We start from the raw sequence: 17,951 nt of genomic DNA on the forward strand, positions 1-17,951 counted from the left end.
GGCTGGCAGGAGCAGGGACTGAGCAACGGGCGCTCACCCCGTCGCAGGGATTCAAACCGCCGACCTTCTGATCGGCAAGTCCTAGGCTCTGTGGTTTAACCCACAGCGCCACAATAAACGCTTTCCACAATATCTGCCTGCCTTAAGATCTGCTGGGATTCCAACCGGGTCTAAACTGAGGTAGGTGGGGGGAAACAGTGGCATGTGCCCTGGGCAGCAGGTTAGTGGGTGGCAAACTGCGTCCTCCTCAGCCCCCATGATGATGCAGACACAGTGGGTGGGGGAAGGGTGTGTGCTGGGTGACTTGAATTTGGCCCCCAGGGCTGAGGTTATCCAACCCTACTCTGAAACAAGATATAACCTCTCACTCAGTATGCAATTTGCACTTAAATGCCACCAAGCACTGTCCTGTTCCCAAATCAAGTAGGTAGCTAAGAGAATTTCTACACCACCTTAAAAGAAAAATTGGCTTACTGCCTTCATTAGCAGGCTGTCTCTTTCCTTCTCATATCCCATTTCAAATAAATCAGGATTTTGGCATTGCTGAAAGGCAATATGCAACTCAAACACACTGGATTTTTCCAGGACGTAGTAAGAACAACAGGCAGAAAACACTCCAGAGACAGAAAAGAACAGTCCAAAATTCTCTCGCACAAAGGAAATACAAGACATGTAAACAAAGTGGGGCTTCTTGTTTGTTTGCAGAAAGACCTACTTTGCAGTGCAGCTTTTAAGGAAACAAGATTGCCTGCATTTGTATTGATCATTACTTTTTTTATACTGCACTTTGCAGAGTACTACAGAGGCAGTTCTCTGCACAAAGGAACATTATTTAAGGACACACAAACATACGCTTTAGGTAAAAAGGCTTCTACAGAAGCCTGCAAAAATCAGGGGGGGGGGGGGGGTTATCTTAAAGATATGGCACAAAAGGAAAAAGGGATGAGGAGGGCAGCAGTCCAGTTCGTCTAATGAGTAGCTGGGATGGAAACAATTTAGGTAGCCAGATGGAACAGCCAGCACTAGGTGAACAGGTGAGCGATGACCAAAGGCAGGGGTTGGCAAGGTTTTACCACCTGGGCCAGTCAAGTCCCGGGGAGATCTCTCTGTGGGCAGGAGCACGCGCACGCAATTTCCGGCATCTGGGCATACGCAGACGCGATTTTCGGCGCTGCGAAAGCGAGTCCTTGTGCCGCGCCCAAGTGGGCGGCTCGGTTCAGGGGTGGCTCGGGGGCTGGTTAAACTGCCCCTGTGGACCACTTGTGGTCCATGGGCTGCAGGCTGCCAACCCCTGACCAAAGGCATCTGGTCTTGGCAGAACTTATAGGATAAGGGCTGCTTCACTCTCCTCCTTCTGTTCTGTGTTCAACACAATCTATCAGTTTGTGTACATATCTTCTGGATGACACCTAGGAAGGTCCGAAACAGAATGTTCCTTACCATATTCTCTCCCCATGGTTGACAGACACCACCTCATAGTTTGATAAAATTAAGTCTGAGCTGATAGGATGTTTTAGTCCTGCCATTTTGATAGATAGATTGATAGATAGATAGAATTTTAGATTTTATTCTATTTAAGTTTCGAGCTGGTTTTAACGTATGCATTGTTTTTTGTTGTAAATTGCTTTGAGTTACATTTTGTTTAAAAGGTGGGGGGAACTAATACGTTCGATAAACAAATAAAATCATCTTGTCTGTCTCAGTCTGTAACCAACTTGAAAGAACTCATCTGTACTACGTGGCATGTATTGCACAGCATTTATCATCTCTGCATTTAGAACTCCTGAGGACATTTTTTATTAATAATGGTAGCATTATAAATGATGTTTGCTTCTGCTACCGCATAGCTCGATAGAGCACAGCTGCAGCAATTCAATCAAGCAAAGAGCTCTGGAAGAGCACCTTGAGCGATAATAGCAGTGATTTATGAGTTTATATAAAACAGGTTGGCTATGAGACCCACACAAGAAGTTTCCAGTGAGAAACCACAACTCTTTCTAGTTTGTCAATGAGTTAACTGTGGTCTCAAGTGTACAGAATTAAGCCAGGACCGTGTGTTTACTTGGCAATGATGATGATACCTTGGTTCTCGAACGGCTTGGCTCCCAAACAAATCAGCTCCCAAACGCTGCAAACCCAGAAGTAAGTGTTCCAGTTTGCGAATGTTTTTTGGAAGCCGAATGTCCGACGCGGCTTCCACTTGAGTGCAGGAAGCTCCTGCAACCAATCGGAAGCCGTACCTTGGGTTTCAAACGGTTTCAGGAGTCGAACGGACTCCCGGAACAGATTAAGTTTGAGAACCAAGGTATCACTGTAATATGAAGCTTGTGCTCACTTCTGTGACCTGTAAAAAATATATACCAAAATGCCATTTTAAAAATCTGCTTCTTACTATTTTCCATCATTTTTTGGTAGACACAGGAAAGGGGGTGACTGAGGGGCACCTTCCAAGTCTTGGACTTTCTATACCACCAAACCAAGTATAGCTAATCATAGGAACATAGCAGCATACAAAGCTGTCTTACACTGAGTTACACCCATTGCTATTTTTCTAGAAAAAGAGGTTCCAGAACTCACCATGAACGCCTCCCTTGTTCTCTTATAATGGCAATGGCGCCCACCTGAGAGGTGCCATAGGTGAGTTCTGGATAGAAAAAAAAGCCCTGGTTGCATCATTAGTCCATCTAGCTCACTACTGTCTCCACTAAATGGTAGAGGCTCTCGGGGGGGGGGGGGGTTGAAGGAGGGAATCATTTCCAGGCCTACCAGGAAATGCCTCTGGAGGCTACATTTCTGGCCTTCTGCATGCAAGGCTGAAGCTCTGCAACCTTTCCCTCAATGGAAGCTGATGGGAGTTGGAATCCAACCATTTCTGGTACCTGGAACTGCCCTGAGATCTACAGGTATAAGGGCAGTATACAAATTTAAGAAATAAATAATGCCTATAGGCAAGAAGGAATTATATAGCAAGAAGTTTGGACTGCTCTGCCCCTCATCTGTGCCCAGGCGTAGAAATACAGAGAGTTTCTGCAGGACAGGAATTCGTTGTCCCCCCTCTGCAATCCCTCAGCAGTCCAGTAATTATTATTATTTTTTTGAGATTAGTAACTTTTGCAGGCTTATAATTAGAAGGTTTATTGTCCTACATCTAAACATACCCTCACAACCATGAAGCCCAGAAGCAGCTTGCTTTGTTTTTACAATTAAAGATTCAGGTAGGTAGCCATGTTGGTCTGACACAGTCGAAACATCAAAAAATAAAAAATAAAATTGCCCAGTAGCACCTTAGAGACCAACTAAGTTTGTTCTTGGTATAAGCTTTTGTGTGCATGCACACCTCTTCAGATATCTGGTCTCTAAGGTGCTACTGGACATATATACAGTGGTGCCCCGCAAGACGAATGCCTCGCAAGACGGAAAACCCACTAGACGAAAGGGTTTTCCGTTTTGGAGGTGCTTCGCAGGACAAATTTCTCTATGGGCTTGCTTCGCAAGACGAAAATGTCTTGCGATTCTTGCGATTTTTTCCCCGCTCCCCACCCCCTTTTTCTAAGGCACTAAGCTGCTAATAGCCTTTTAGCAGCTAATCCGCTAATCCTTTAAGCCTTTAAAGCCGCTAATAGCCGCTAAACCACTAATAGCGCTAATCCGCTAATGGGCTTGCTTTGCAAGACGAAAATGTCTTGCGATTCCTGGGGGTTTTTTTCCGCTCCCCACCCCCTTTTTCTAAGGCACTAAGCTGCTAATAGCCTTTTAGCAGCTAATCCGCTAATCCCTTTAGACTTTAATAGCTGCTAATAGCCGCTAAACCGCTAATAGCGCTAATCCGCTAATGGGCTTGCTTCGCAAGACGAAAAAACCGCTAGACGAGGAGACTCGCGGAACGGATTCTTTTCGTCTTGCGAGGCACCACTGTATATGTGTGTGTGTGTGTGTGTGTGTGTGTGTGTGTTTACAATTAAAGACAGAGATTCTCAGAGAACTGGGCTCTACACCCCTCACGGATGCCACAAACTCCTGGGCTCCTGGAGGCTGTCCCATTCGGGCAAACACAGTACTGCCCCCCCCCCCCCGAAAACCTCAGCCAGCCCCCAGCTGCCTGCCTCCTTGCTTACAGCCACTCCAGTATTGCCCCTCAGTATTGCCCCAGCAGGGAGGACAGTAGGGACAAATCCAGAATCAGTTGGTATTGCCTGTCATTTGCTGCAGCTTCACATACAGTTGGGATCGCTGCCTTCTGCCCCACCAGCCCCAATTGGCACCAGCAACCATTACAGACACCTGGTTGATAAGGACAAGATCTAGGTTGCCACTGAGGTCATGAAGAATATATCTCCTGCTACCTGGGGCTCCCGGAACATTTCACCAGCTCCTAAATTTTGCAAACACTTTGGCATGCACATCGTCAGAACATAAGGACCTTGTTTCAGTGCTCTGAGTCAAACAGAATTTGCTGTGTGACTCAAAAGCACTTGGGCTCCTTAACCTGTGCTCACAAGCCAAAAAAGGTTCCTGGGTCCTGGCACGCCTCCCCAAGCATATTTGAATTAAACTTGGCAGGAAGCCACTGCAGCCTCACCCCAATAAAAGCCGAACAAGGAATCAACACCTTGTGCGCTTGGTAGCAGGTTTCAAACACACCTGGAACCGTTCAGAGAAAGGAACGCAATTGATCTTGTTCAGAGGCAATATCAATTTGAAGACAGGTAATCTGTTCCTGTCCTGGCTGGAGATGCTGGGGACTAAACCTAGGGCCTTTTGCGTGCAAAGAAGATGCTCTACCACTAAGCTACTCCTTCCATATCCTGCCTCAGGGTCAGCTCAATACATTTTGGCACCCAAGGCAAGCCACGAAATGGTACACACAAACACACGCACCCCAAGCCAGGGAAGAAGCAGAAAGTGAAACTCTACATCAGGAATGGGGGGGGGGGGGTGAAGATCTGCATGCAATGTGTTGCTTGGGGGTCGCATCGGCTGCCCTGGTGGGTCCTGCCACCCGAGGTGGTCGCCTCACCTTGTCTCATGGGAGGGCCGGCCCTGTCCTGCCTCCATCAGCAGCTCTGAACTGCAGGTGGCAACGTTCTACATGCAAAATCACTTTTTTCACAACACAAGGGATGAAGAAGTCCACAGGCACAGAATCAGCTTTCTGGTGGCATTTAACTCCGGGATTAACTTCCAAAATCCTTTCTAATTCTCAGGAACCAGAGCAGATCCTTTCGGTGGCTCATTTCCAGCCTTTCTGATCATGTTCCAATCTAACCTTTGAGGCTCACTTTCTCAACGAGTTGAAATCTGGTCACCGGGCAAGTCTTTCCAGATACCATCAGCTTAACCTACAGCAAACATGGCTCCCCCACACGAATTTTATGTGCAATTTCCCCATGTAGCTATTTTTCTCTTCTTGGGGCTTCAAACACTTTTCTGCACCCTTCTTATACTATTTCTTACTCATTGCATTAGTAAGAGCCCCAAAGAGCTCAAAGTAGTGCTCATCGTCCTCCCTCTCCTTTTATCCCCACAACAAACATAGATTGAGTGCAGACCTCCAAACATGCCCAGGACCCTCCTGCACCACACAGGGATCTCGTGAGCATAATAGCCTGCTGGATCAAGCCAATGGCCCATCTATCCCAGCATCCTGTTCTCACAACGGCCAACCAGATGCCTGAGGAATAAACCCTCAGGCAGGACCTCTGAGTACAAGAGTTTTCTCCTGCAGTTTTCAGCAACTGGTGTTCAGAAGCATTACTGCATCTGTCTGCCTCTGAAAGAGGGGAGGTTGTTTTGTCTGGTGAGCAGAAATGCTTATGCTGATGGAATAATCTCCTTAGTGTGTGTTTTTTTACTGTGTCACCGACTTCCACCTAAAGAAATAAAGCAACGTGGCTTAATTTAGGTCCATTCATTTCAATATGTCTACTGTAACTTGGATGCAGCCCATTGGCTTTGACATGCTCAGTGTGATTTTTGGCTCTTGAGCAGCAGAACAGCTGGATCACACATTGCTTTGGGAAGCCCCTCCATCCCGCTGTGTGTCTGAAAAATCTTTTGTTATGTGGCATGGCGGGGGGGGGGGGGCAACTATTATCAATGCCAAGCCTAAAGCTTGGGTGTATGGAAATTGCAGGACTCCATCAGGCCTCGTCTCCAGTCTCTTGGAAGCCCACTTCCACAAGGAGAGGGGATGCCCAACAGCTTAGATGGCTTCAAAAGTCAAATTCAATGACTGCTAGCCAGGATTGCTTTGCATGGCCCCCAGTGTCAGAGGGAGCACGCCACTTGTTACCACTTTAAACAAACAAACAAAAACCTGCAGTTTTCCAAAAAGCATTTAGATGGAAAACAAAAGTATGTTCTTGTGTTGGATGTTAGCTTTGGAATATTTTGCCCCTGGCTGTACCTTATTTCACCCACCGCCAACCACATTGCTGGGCCAGAAGTGGAATTGGTTAGTTGGTTTTCCAGCCTGTCTGACCTCTGCTTATTCCAGCTAAAACCACTTCCTCCCCCCTATTTCTTAAGTGTTGAGTGGGAGGGAATGTTTATTTAGGGAGAACAGTGAGATAAATGCACACATACTCCTGTAATCTCATACATGCACCTCATTCTCCATGTGCCTATACTTATGTCTCCAAACAGCACCACTCTCACACACAAAAAACCAAGGTATTGAAGTGCAGAACACATCAGAACAGAAAACCAGAAATGTTGGTGCCTTTTCTCTCTATGCATATAGTTCTCAGAGTGGTTAAGTAGTCAGTCCCTCTTCGCCCACGACGGGGTGAGCTCCCGTTGCTCGGTCTCTGCTCCTGCCAACCTAGCAGTTCGAAAGCACATCAAAGTGCAAGTAGATAAATAGGTACCGCTCTGGCGGGAAGGTAAATGCCGTTTCCGTGTGCTGCTCTGGTTTGCCAGAAGCGGCTTAGTCATGCTGGCCACATGACCTGGAAGCTGTATGCTGGCTCCCTTGGCCAATAAAGCGAGATGAGCGCCGCAACCCCAGAGTCGGCCACGACTGGACCTAATGGTCAGGGGTGCCTTTACCTTTAAGTGTTGAGTGGGAGGGAGAATAATTTCTGCCCCTGAATGTGGAGGCAGAGCATAGCTAGTAGCCGTTGATAGCCTTATCTTATGTTGCAAGAGCTCCTTGGCAGCTGGATTGAGGTAGAGCTTCCTGGCAATTGGAGGTTTTACAGGAAAGAGCTGTGGCTCAGAGACAGAGCATCTGCTATGTATGCAAAAGGCCCGAAGTTCAACTCTAGCATCCCCTGGTAGGGCTGGCAAAAGACCCCTGCCTGAAACCTTGGAGAGCAGCTTCCAGTCAAAATAGAGAATACTGAGCTGTTGGTCTGGCCCAATAGAAAGCAGCCTCCTCTCTTCCCAAGTTTGAAGAATGAATGAGAGGATGTGGGCCACTCATGGGTGGTTGATTATGTAGTGCAAGCACGTCATGGCATACAGAGTGGTTGGGCTTCAGTTTCAAGAAAGCCCACTGAATGCAAACATTGTGACCACTCAGAAACAATTGCTGGTTCAACCGCGGCCGCTTTCCTCATGTTTTCCTTGTTTGCATAAAGAACAAATGGTGGTTACTATACAGTAACTCGTGAGCAGCAGCCACAGGGGGGTGGAATGGGAAACAGCCAGGCAAAGAATCAACCACCATTTAAGAGCATCCCATAGTAACCTGAAGATTCCCCACATATTCAAAAGGAGGGAAAACAGCACAGAGCACCGAGGTCACAATCCCAATTCACCCCGAAGACATGGAATCAGTTGCAAGAAAACTGAAATAAAAAGTTTTTTTAAAAAACCCAATATCAAAGTCCCATTCAATTAGTAGTGTCCAAAACTCATTCAGGTATTTTAATTTAGATTTTCCGCTCTACCTTTTCATTCAGTTCCATTTAATTTGGCAACATGGATATAAAAGGATCTCAACAAACCATCTTACCATTTGCAGTGTGGTCTGCTCCCAGCACATTCCACCCAGCCGGCAATTTCAGATGCCGAAACGCCAAAGCCACTTTCTCATCCAGGAAGTCCACATCCCCAGCCGGCGGCCTGGACTTGTCCAGGAACCTCGTGAAGTTCAGAGCCTGCTGGTTGCCGGCGCAGGTTGCCAAGAACTGAGCTGCGTCATAAGCTTCATCCTGAACAAACTGCAGGCTGTCCTCTGCCACCACCAAGAGAGGGGAGCCTTGCTTGGCAGCGCAGAGAGAGACTTTCACCGTCTCGCAGCAATCGTGGCCTGTGGAACAAGAACGGACACAGCTGACAGTCTCCATCTGCAAAAAAAACCCTTTCACTGCACCCTAATTCTACTCCTGAAACCACAATGCAGCCAATTATTCCACCGTAGCATCTACACGATGGATTCAAATGCTGCTTAAACATTGCACCAGCTTCCTTTCAGATTTGTTCCGCTATGGGCAAAGAAAACCATTGTGGCAGTCCCATGCTTATTAGTACTGAGGAAGGATCTCAGCTTGCGCACCACAATGTAATGAGCCTGGGATTAGACTAGATGGGGTTTTGTGGTCACCTCCAGTCCTGTGATTTTAAAGCGGCAAGATGGGATTCTGTAGGAAACGAGGACCACAAAAATTATCAAAACACGTCCTTTCTTAAGTAAATAGCCTAGCCAGGTCTGTTAAGTAACTGTTTTGTAATTAAGCTGGAGAAGGGTTCCCATCATTCCTGACCACTGGTCCTGCTAGCTAGGGTTGATGGGAGTCGTAGTCCAACAACTGGAGACCCAAGTCTGTGAAACCCTGAGCTAGCACAATGAGTTGCTACAGACACTAAATAACTAGAGACCCTTCTAAAAGGTGAGTGCAAACACAGATCATTGCACTACAACTACCAAGTGGCTTCAGGTTTCTTGGGGGGGGGGCCACAGGGCAGCATCGGTGCCAGTGTGGTGGAGTGCTTAAGAGTGCCAAACCAGGCCCTGAGAGACCACAGTTCAAATCCCCTACTCAGCCATGATATAGCGCACTGGGTGACCACGGGTCAGTTGCTGCCTCTTCACCTGACTCACATCACAGGGTTGTTTGTGGGGATTAAATGAGAAGAAGAAGAGGAAGAGGAGGAGGAGGAGGAGGAGGAGGACGAGGAGTTTGGATTTGATATCCCTCTTTATCACTACCCGAAGGAGTCTCAAAGCAGCTAACATTCTCCTTTCCCTTCCTCCTCCACAACAAACACTCTGTGAGGTGAGTGGGGCTGAGAGACTTCAGAGAAGTGTGACTAGCCCAAGGTCACCCAGCAGCTGCATGTGGAGGAGCGGAGACGAGAACCCGGTTCACCAGATTACGAGTCTACCGCTCTTAACCACTACACCACACTGGCTCTCTGAGGAGAACCACATACGCCTCCTTGAGCTTCCGGGGGGGGGGGGGGAGGCAGGGTATAAATAATAGAATTGTAGAGTTGTAAAGGACCCTGAGGATCATCTTGTGCAACCCCCTGCAATATGAAGCAGAGGGTTCATATTGGCTCTCCCTCAGCTGTATGGCGGCCAGCAGGTTCCTCATCGCAAGGCACACAATCTCCCCGAAAAGGCTCAACAACTTTGGTTCCCCCCAAAAATGAAATGAAGTCAAACCACAGTTGCAGGCAAAAGAAAAGAAAAGAAAAGAAAAGAAAAATTCAAAGTGGGTTGGGGGAGAGAAGGTGACAATAAATTTTCTGCACCGGGTACCATCTGACTTTGCTCCGCCACTGATATGAAGCTGTCCCATACGGGGATTGAACCTGCAACCTTGGTATTATCAGCACTATGCTCCAACCAGCTACATGCAATAAATAGATAATACAGGGAATATGAATTTATGAGCCTAAGTACTTGAAGGGGGGCAGAGGTGGGGAAGAAAGAGCGTGTTTGGGGCACGTCTTTGAACTTAACCGTCCAAGCAAGTTGTGCAGACCCAGGAAATGCGTGACGAACTTCAAACAGCATGCTGAGAGGTGGAAGTTTCATATTTTCAGCACAGCCATTGTTCCATAATTGCCAGCCCAGCCCCCTTTAATAGTCAGGTTGGTGACTTATGTCCTCTGCAGGCTCTGTACCCTCCCTCTTCCCCCACTGCTGCACTGACGTCACGACTCCTTGTGCCAGAACAGCAGAGACCATTCACTAATTACTGGAAAAGTTGCTCTGCCCCATTACCTCAGTCTCTCTGACTGTGTGAATCAACTCTTCTCCTCCTTTTCTCTTTGTTTTTAATTGCATAAATGGAGTCGGATCCCTCATCGCCCCCTTTGCCACCGCCCAGAAAGAAGCTTGAAATTTACAACTAGCTCACTTGGGACAGTGGCAGGCGGGAATGTTCCTTTTCCAGAAGTACAGAAAGGAACTTTGCTCCCAGTTGAAGAGAAGAAACCCCGCCCCCCCCCCCCCACCATCAAAGCTGAAATTACAGGCTCAAGCAGACTAGGAAGTTTTAAATAATTGTGACTTCACAAGCAAGGAAAAGGAAGCAGCTGGGGTTGTTCTTTACAGCAGTGTTTTCCAACCTTGGGCCTCCAGCTGTTTTCAAACTACAATTCCCATCATCCCTGACCACTGGTCTTGCTAGCTGAGGATTATGGGAGTTGTAGTCCAAAAACAGCTGGAGGCCCAAGGTTGTGAAATGCTGCTTTACAGCACTGACTGCATTCATTTCTTTAACCTAGGGAGAAAAACTCAGCCGCTTCGCTCCCCCTGTGCTATTGGGGACTAAGCCATAGTTTTGCTGGTTACATCCAAACCCAGAACTTGTCCCCCCCCCCCCAAAAAAAACACCATAAGCAATAAAAAGCCAAGAAAAAAGACATTGGTTACATCTTGTGAAAGGTCTGGAGCCAGACAAACCATGAACCCGGGTTTGGTCACAATGCTAATCCAAACCATGGCTTAGCTCTGGTTAATATGGCAGGGACGAGGAGCAGGGGAAGGGGGAAGCAGCCATAACTTTCTCACTGTGCACCAAACCATATTGTAGCTTCCAGTTATGTGTGAACGAGTATTATTAAGTACAGGGGCAGGGACTCAGGTAGCGAATTGGGCTGTGAGAAGGGTCACGCATACACACACATACCTCTGCCTATTTTCACCAGTGAAATTCTGGGAGGGGATGCAGAACTAAGCAGCATCTGAAAACCCCCAGCTTTCAGAGACTTGGACGAGGTGACAAATTGGATTTGATCAGATCAAACGCATATCCGGCTACAGCAAAGGAGTTTAATGTGTTCCTCGAGGGCAACATGTTCAGTCCCTTTCAAGTGCTTTGATGTCCCCCCCTTCCCTTACAACTGACAAAGATTTGAGGCCAAGAGTGGGGGTGGGGGCCTTGGGGCGGGGGGGGGGGGGGAGATAAGTTTTTGACTTTGGCAATTAGTTCAAAAGATCAGGGGAGCTATTCCATAATGAGCAAGAGACTCCAGGAGGCCCCCGAACCTGTCACTTGAAATTGTCTGCCTAGTTTCTGCAATAGCCGAAAAGAGAAGAGAATTACGAACACAAAATAGGCCTTGCTAAGGCTTTGCGCTACAAATGCAGTTGAATGCAGAACCAAAACCAACTTGTTAAAAACTGCATAACCCTCCACCCCACCCAAATATGGGAAAATGTTTAAATTAAACCCCTCCTGCACTTCCAGAGCTCTCCTCCAAACAAAATGCAACCCTGCTGCCACTGGGCAGAGAAACTAAACCAATGATTTCGCAGCAAGCTGCAGCTTTTCTTCCCATATTTATTTTCCCATCTCCGTCATGGCTGGTCTTAAGTGGAATTTAATGTTGTGTGGCGCATGCATTTTATTGTTTGTTTGTTTGCACTGTAATTTCAAAGGACAAAGGTAGAACAGAATACAGCAGCACCTCGGCTTACGTTACCTTTGGGTAACGTAAACTTCGGGTTGCAAAAGCGGCAAACCTGGAAGTGTTTCGCCGCGCGCACATGCGCAGAAGTGGCCCCTCCAGTTGTGGAAACCTCGGGATCCGACTGGAGCTCCGGAACAGAGCCTGTCCACAACTGGAGGTACCACTGTAGATGATAGATAGATGATAGATAGATAGATGATGATAGATAGATGATAGACAGATAGATAGATGAGATTAGATAGATAGATAGATGATTGATAGATGATAGATGATAGATAGATAGATAGATAGATAGATGATAGATAGATAGATAGATAGATAGATAGATGATAGATAGATGATAGAGATAGATAGATGATAGAGATAGATGATGATAGATAAATAGATGGATATAGATAGCTGATAGATAGATAGATAGATAGATAGATAGATAGATAGATAGATGATAGATAGATAGCCTCCAATATGACAGACCCTCCAAGTTTCCCTATTTTCCATGCCTTTCCCTAACTTGTAATGTACTTTTGGCAATAAATAGTTAATTCCTCACTCTGGACATCGCATGCCTGTCAGCACTGTGACACTGTCCAGCACTTGGAAAAACCATGGGTCACAGCTAATGCTAGTCCTTCTCAGAGCAGACCAACCGAAATTTTTGCAAATGACTAACTTAAATTCATTGATTTGACTGGATCTACTCTGAATAGGTACCACTCCGGCGGGAAGATAAACGGCGTTTTCGTGTGCTGCTCTGGTTCGCCAGAAGCGGCTTAGTCATGCTGGCCACATGACCTGGAAGCTGTCTGCGGACAAACGCCGGCTCCCTCGGCCTATAGAGCGAGATGCATGCGCAACCCCAGAGTCGGTCACGACTGGACCTAATGGTCAGGGGTCCCTTTACCTTTTTACTCTGAATAGGATTAGCAATCGATAAAACACCATGACAGCGCTTGCTGATTTTTGCATTTGCGCAGCAGGGATGAGCTCCTGTTCTCCTGTGCTGTGCAAGAGAGAAGGGGCTCACCACAATCCAGTGGCGTAGTGTGGGTTGTCAGCACCCGGGGCAAGGCAAGTAATTTGCGCCCCCGCTGCACTGTCCCTCCCCCAGATAGTCCCTCTCTCTCTCTCCGCACCGCACCACACGCCTGGCACCCCCCCCCCTCCACAGTGGGCGCGACCTGGCGGCTCGGATCGGATTCGCACAGCCAGCACTGCAGTGAGAGAGAGTGAGTGAGCCAGGTAGGGGCAGAGAGCTGCCCCCAGATGTTGCGCCTGGTGCGGCCGCCCCCCCTACACCCCCCCACGCTACGCCACTGCCACAATCCCCTCCATATACACACAGTTGGGCTGAGTTTTACACGTGAATTCATTTCAGAAGACCATGTCGCCCCCGCACTGTCTCTGGTCTATGCCCCTTCTAAGTACCCTTAAACTACACTTTGCAGAATTCTTTGGGGCTCTTTAAAGAGGCATGATACTACTTTAAATCCAAAGTGCAGAAAGGCTTTAGTGTGAAACGGACCTCAATTCTGTGGCCAGTTTGAGTGTTTGAACCCATTGGCCTATCTTTTGAGATAGGGAAGGCAACAAAAGTCTAGACAGGCAAACAGCAAAAAGTGGCGCAGCCCACAGTTCAGCATTTTGGCTCGCGTCACGGTCAGCCGTTTTCGAAACGGGTGGTAGCCATCCAAGCAGGCTCCTTTATCGTCAAGCTGCATGGAGACAAAAACACTGCCATAGCTAAACAAGTGGCAGCTGGAAGCCAAGCTCAGCGCATGACTTCATGGCCTGTCCAGCCAGGAGTGGAAGCCGACCCGTCCAAGAGCTCCTATTTTGAGGACTCGGATCTCACAGAACAAACAATAGGCGTTCAGCTCCAGCAGCTATTTTTAAGTTTCCATAGAAAAGGCAGGATAGCATTGCGTCTGCAGGCAACCGCAGACAGCAGCTCACCAGGGCTGAAGTCTGGGGGTGCAAATCTCAAAGTGCATAAAACTAGATTAGGCATCTCTAAAAATCACCCTTGTGTGTACGTGCACCACACTAAAAGTAGTTTAGGACCTAAAAGGGGGGAATTTAACTGATTAAGCTGCATTTATTGGCCACTTAATGTAAAAGAGATGCTTCAAGGCAACTTAAAGGCAAAGGTAAAGGTACCCCTGACTGTTAGGTCAAGTCGCGGACGACTCAGGGATTGCGCGCTCATCTTGCTCTATAGGCCGAGGGAGCCGGCGTTTGTCCACAGGCTGCTTCCGGGTCATGTGGCCAGCATGACTAAGCCACTTCTGGCGAACCAGAGCAGCGCACGGAAACGCTGTTTACCTTCCCGCCAGAGCAGTACCTATTTATCTACTTGCACTTGACATGCTTTCGAACTGCTAGGTGGGCAGGAGCTGGGACCAAACAACGGGAGCTCACCCCGTCGCAGGGATTCAAATTGTTGACCTTCTGATTGGCAGGCCCTAGGCTCTGTGGTTTAGACCACAGCACCACCCGAGTCCCCAAAGCAATTTACGACAGCATAAAATACAAAAGAGCTAAAAAAATCAGTTAAATGTCAGAAAACAAAATGCAACCAACAAAATTATTTTATTCAATAATACTGCAAAAATGGGAAATCCTACCCCAAACATTTACCAGCAAAGCTATGGTTTCTGGACTTTACTGTAGGGGGTCAGCAACTGGTATATTCCAAGCTAAATCCAGTCCCATTAGAGTTCCTCCTTGGTCTCCCAGGCAACACACATGAACATATTGCTCCAATTGGACTGCTTAACTGTGTGTTTCTGGGCCCAATTCAAGTTGCTGATGTTAAGCTCTAAAGCCCTAAATGGCTTGGGACTGGGTTGTCTAAAGGACTACCTTTGTCCAAATAATCCTGCCATTAAAACCAACTACTGAGTGCTTGCCAAGACAGTCAATTAGATTGGTGGGCACAATAGATAGGGCCTTCCCTGTGCTGGCTCCCATAATTCTAGATCTCCCCCTCCAATGGGGTGCATCCAACATTTTCTGTCTGCTAGTGTGAGGAAACTTGTGTTAGTGAACAGGTGAGTTTTAACGTCACACAACAGAGGAATCAAATGCAGAAGCTGCGCTAGTGGGAAACCATTGTGCAACAGACTGTGCAATTCATTGTGCATCGAAGTCACCAGCAACCTTGGCATTCTCTTGTGCAACAACATTTCACCAGCAGAAGAAGTACCACTAAGTGGCTTTACCTTAACACTAAATTTGATGCAAACCCACGAACTATGTCTTCAGTACAGGCCTTCAAATGTCAAAGACCCTTTTGTTCTCGTGTGCCTTTTCTTTCTTCCTTTCTTTCTTCCTTTCTTTCTTTCTTTCTTTCCTTTAATGCCACTGTCTTTATGTAATAAAAGTTAATGGTCGGGCCCTTTAAGGGGCCTTCTAAGAAAAATTCTTGCTCAACAGGGCTTCATGGTGCTCTCTTTTGCCTTTGGGGTGGGGAAATGATGCTATATTTCATACGAAAGGGTATTTTTAAAAAAAGAAAAATCAAGGCCACATGACTATTGCTTTCAAGTGACCATCTCTTACACAACTTGTTTACTCTTGTGGTCTCCCAGGACAAAGATTATTTCATAAAAGGAAGAAGGGAAGAGAATTATTTTTACAGCAAATATTTAAAAACTCACAAGAAATTGAGAGTGGGTTGCGCCCTGGCCAAAAATAGCAAAATTAACGTATTTATATTTATTAACCTAATCGAAGGAGAAGGTAGAAAGCATGCCATTTTTTTAAACAAAGCTCCAGATCTTCATAGGCAACTAAGTTAAGAAGGGTGCAGCTGCCCACATAGCCTGTTCCTTGGGCTAAGCAACCACAGACACACCAGGGGACACTTGCTTAGCCATGGTTGGGAGAGCACTGAAGATTATGTGCTCCCTTCGCTGCCCCATCGCTTCCCCAGCTAAAGTCGCCCCATCTATCTAAACCACAGTTGATGTTCGCCAGCTACGCATCATTTCGCCGGGCTGCAATGTGTCCTTGAATCCTGATAATGCCTGTTGTTTGCCAGGGAGGAGGATAAAGGGTGTGTGCTTATAGAAACTAGCCTACTGTACAAATCTAAAGACCCCCAATTTTGCCTCTGGTGCTGCTCACAAACTGCCACGGGCTGTCCAGAGAGGAAGGCTGAAAAACAGGTCCCCTCGCTTGCCCCTGGCTTATAATGGTAGATTTGCGAGTGATCTTTTTTGTAAAAAAAAAAACAACCTACCAGGAGCAATGGTCTCCAATGTCCCTGAATCAAGCTTCCTAGTGCTGGTACAGTGCTGAACGGCGGATCCAGTAAACACAAGGTAGAAAACTACATCATCGCTCCCAGCTTTGTCATCCTCAGTAAGCAATACGGTGATTATGCAGTCGCCCTAAAAGGAGAAGAAGAGCATAAGGATTTAATGTTTCTGGAATTTATTTTTTGCATTTCTGGCTCACAGCCTTGTGAGAGAAGGTGACTGCGAGCGTCATGGCTCAGAGTGGGGATTTGAACCCAGGTCTCCCAGGCCCTAATCCAATACTTCATCCATCCAAAGGTCTGGGGTAAAGATACAGTCTAACAACCTCCTTTCTCTTACCCAAGAAGCACATTTAAAATAAAATGTGTTGGTTTCTTATAATAAAAAAAAAATACACAAAGACACAGCCAAAGAGAAGCAATAATTTACTCCTTTCCGTGGGGAGAGCAAAGTCCATTCAGCTGCTACCACCAGGATCAAACTGCCAGTAGGCACTGAGGAATTCTCTCACACCTCCTAATCGCCAATGAGATAAAGGAAGCATGAATAAAAAACATCAGACCTGGAACTCCAAGACCAGAGTTCAGGTTCCCAGTTACAAAGCTCAGCAGGTGACCTAGGGTCTGCTCTCAGTCTAGTCTACCTAATAGGATTGCCAAGGGGAGAAATCCACACAGTGCCCTAAATTCCTTACGGAAAGGGGTCTGGTACAGATGAGATACTTAGTGCATGTTTTCCAGCTGCGAATACTTAGGAAAAATTACCACCACCGGTTCTTTCTTTCTTTCTTTCTTTTTAAGTAAAACTGGGTCCAGAAATATGTTTCCCTCCCACACACATAATAAACCCTGTCAGTAATATAAATTCACAATTTCTGGTGTAAGGTTCACGGTTTTAAACAACTCTGGAGCTACAGCAAAGCGCAGATGAATTCCTGTAACCTAGGAAGGCAATCTGTTTCCAAAAGCACTGCTGCCCTCAACCCAGAGAGAGACGTTTTAATTCATGCATGTTTACCTTTCCTCATTTATTATTACCCAAATAATGTCATCTGCTTGAGATCACTACCACACAAGGTGGTTATTATAACCCCGGTTCATTTGAAGCAGCCAAGCCGGGCAGCCAAACCCCATTTGGAGAAAAGTCTCCCAAGATCAAAAGAGCCTCTGGCACAGGCCAGCAAACAAAAGTATAACTTAATTTCGTACCTAGCTTTGATTGACTAATGTTTACCTGGCTTGGTGCCCCGCTGCCAACGAAAACATGCCATTTAACTCCACCACGCACGCGCGCACACACACACACACACACACACACACATACACAAAGGTCACCTTTACTTTCAGGTTAGGAACCTTTCAGAGACGTGTACCTGGAAGTAGCTGTGTCTTCACAGCCCAATCCATTTTTAGCTACAAAAAGTGGGGAAAGCTACACCAACGGTCCCATAGCCAAAAGGCAGCTAGCAGCAATGGTCAAGAGAGCCCTGCTAGATCAGGCCAAAGGTCCAGCATCTTCTTCTCCCAGTGGTCAACCTACACCAGGCAGAAAGCAGGACCTGATCACAGCAGCCCTCTCTCTGCTCATGACCTCCAGCAACAGGTAAAGGTAAGGTAAAGGGACCCCTGACCATTAGGTCCAGTCGTGGCTGACTCTGGGGTTGCGGCGCTCATCTAGCTTTACTGGCCGAGGGAGCCGGCATACAGCTTCCAGATCATGTGGCCAGCATGACTAAGCTGCTTCTGGCAAACCAGAGCAGCAGCGCACGGAAAGGCCGTTTACCTTCCCGCCGGAGCGGTACCCATTTATCTACTT

The 17,951-nt window shown here is 47.0% G+C and overlaps 1 protein-coding gene across 8 annotated transcripts in view; it reads right to left on the reverse strand.

The window, feature by feature from the left end:
• AKAP13 (A-kinase anchoring protein 13) overlaps positions 1 to 17,951 on the reverse strand; it is a 240,291-nt gene that overhangs the window by 138,445 nt on the left and 83,895 nt on the right. For all 8 annotated transcript variants that reach the window (XR_014504561.1, XM_083411731.1, XM_083411734.1 and 5 more), the window contains 2 exons: positions 16,118 to 16,268; positions 7,961 to 8,257 (listed from right to left, as the gene is read on the reverse strand). Coding sequence is in view for 7 of the 8 variants with exons in the window: in XM_083411731.1 (XP_083267857.1) it covers positions 7,961 to 8,257; positions 16,118 to 16,268 (448 nt within the window). In the remaining variant the exon portion in view is untranslated. The remainder of the gene's footprint in view (positions 1 to 7,960; positions 8,258 to 16,117; positions 16,269 to 17,951) is intronic.

The sequence above is a fragment of the Podarcis tiliguerta genome, assembly GCF_965153285.1.
Source record: "Podarcis tiliguerta genome assembly, chromosome: 14".
Classification (NCBI taxonomy): Eukaryota; Metazoa; Chordata; class Lepidosauria; order Squamata; family Lacertidae; genus Podarcis; species Podarcis tiliguerta.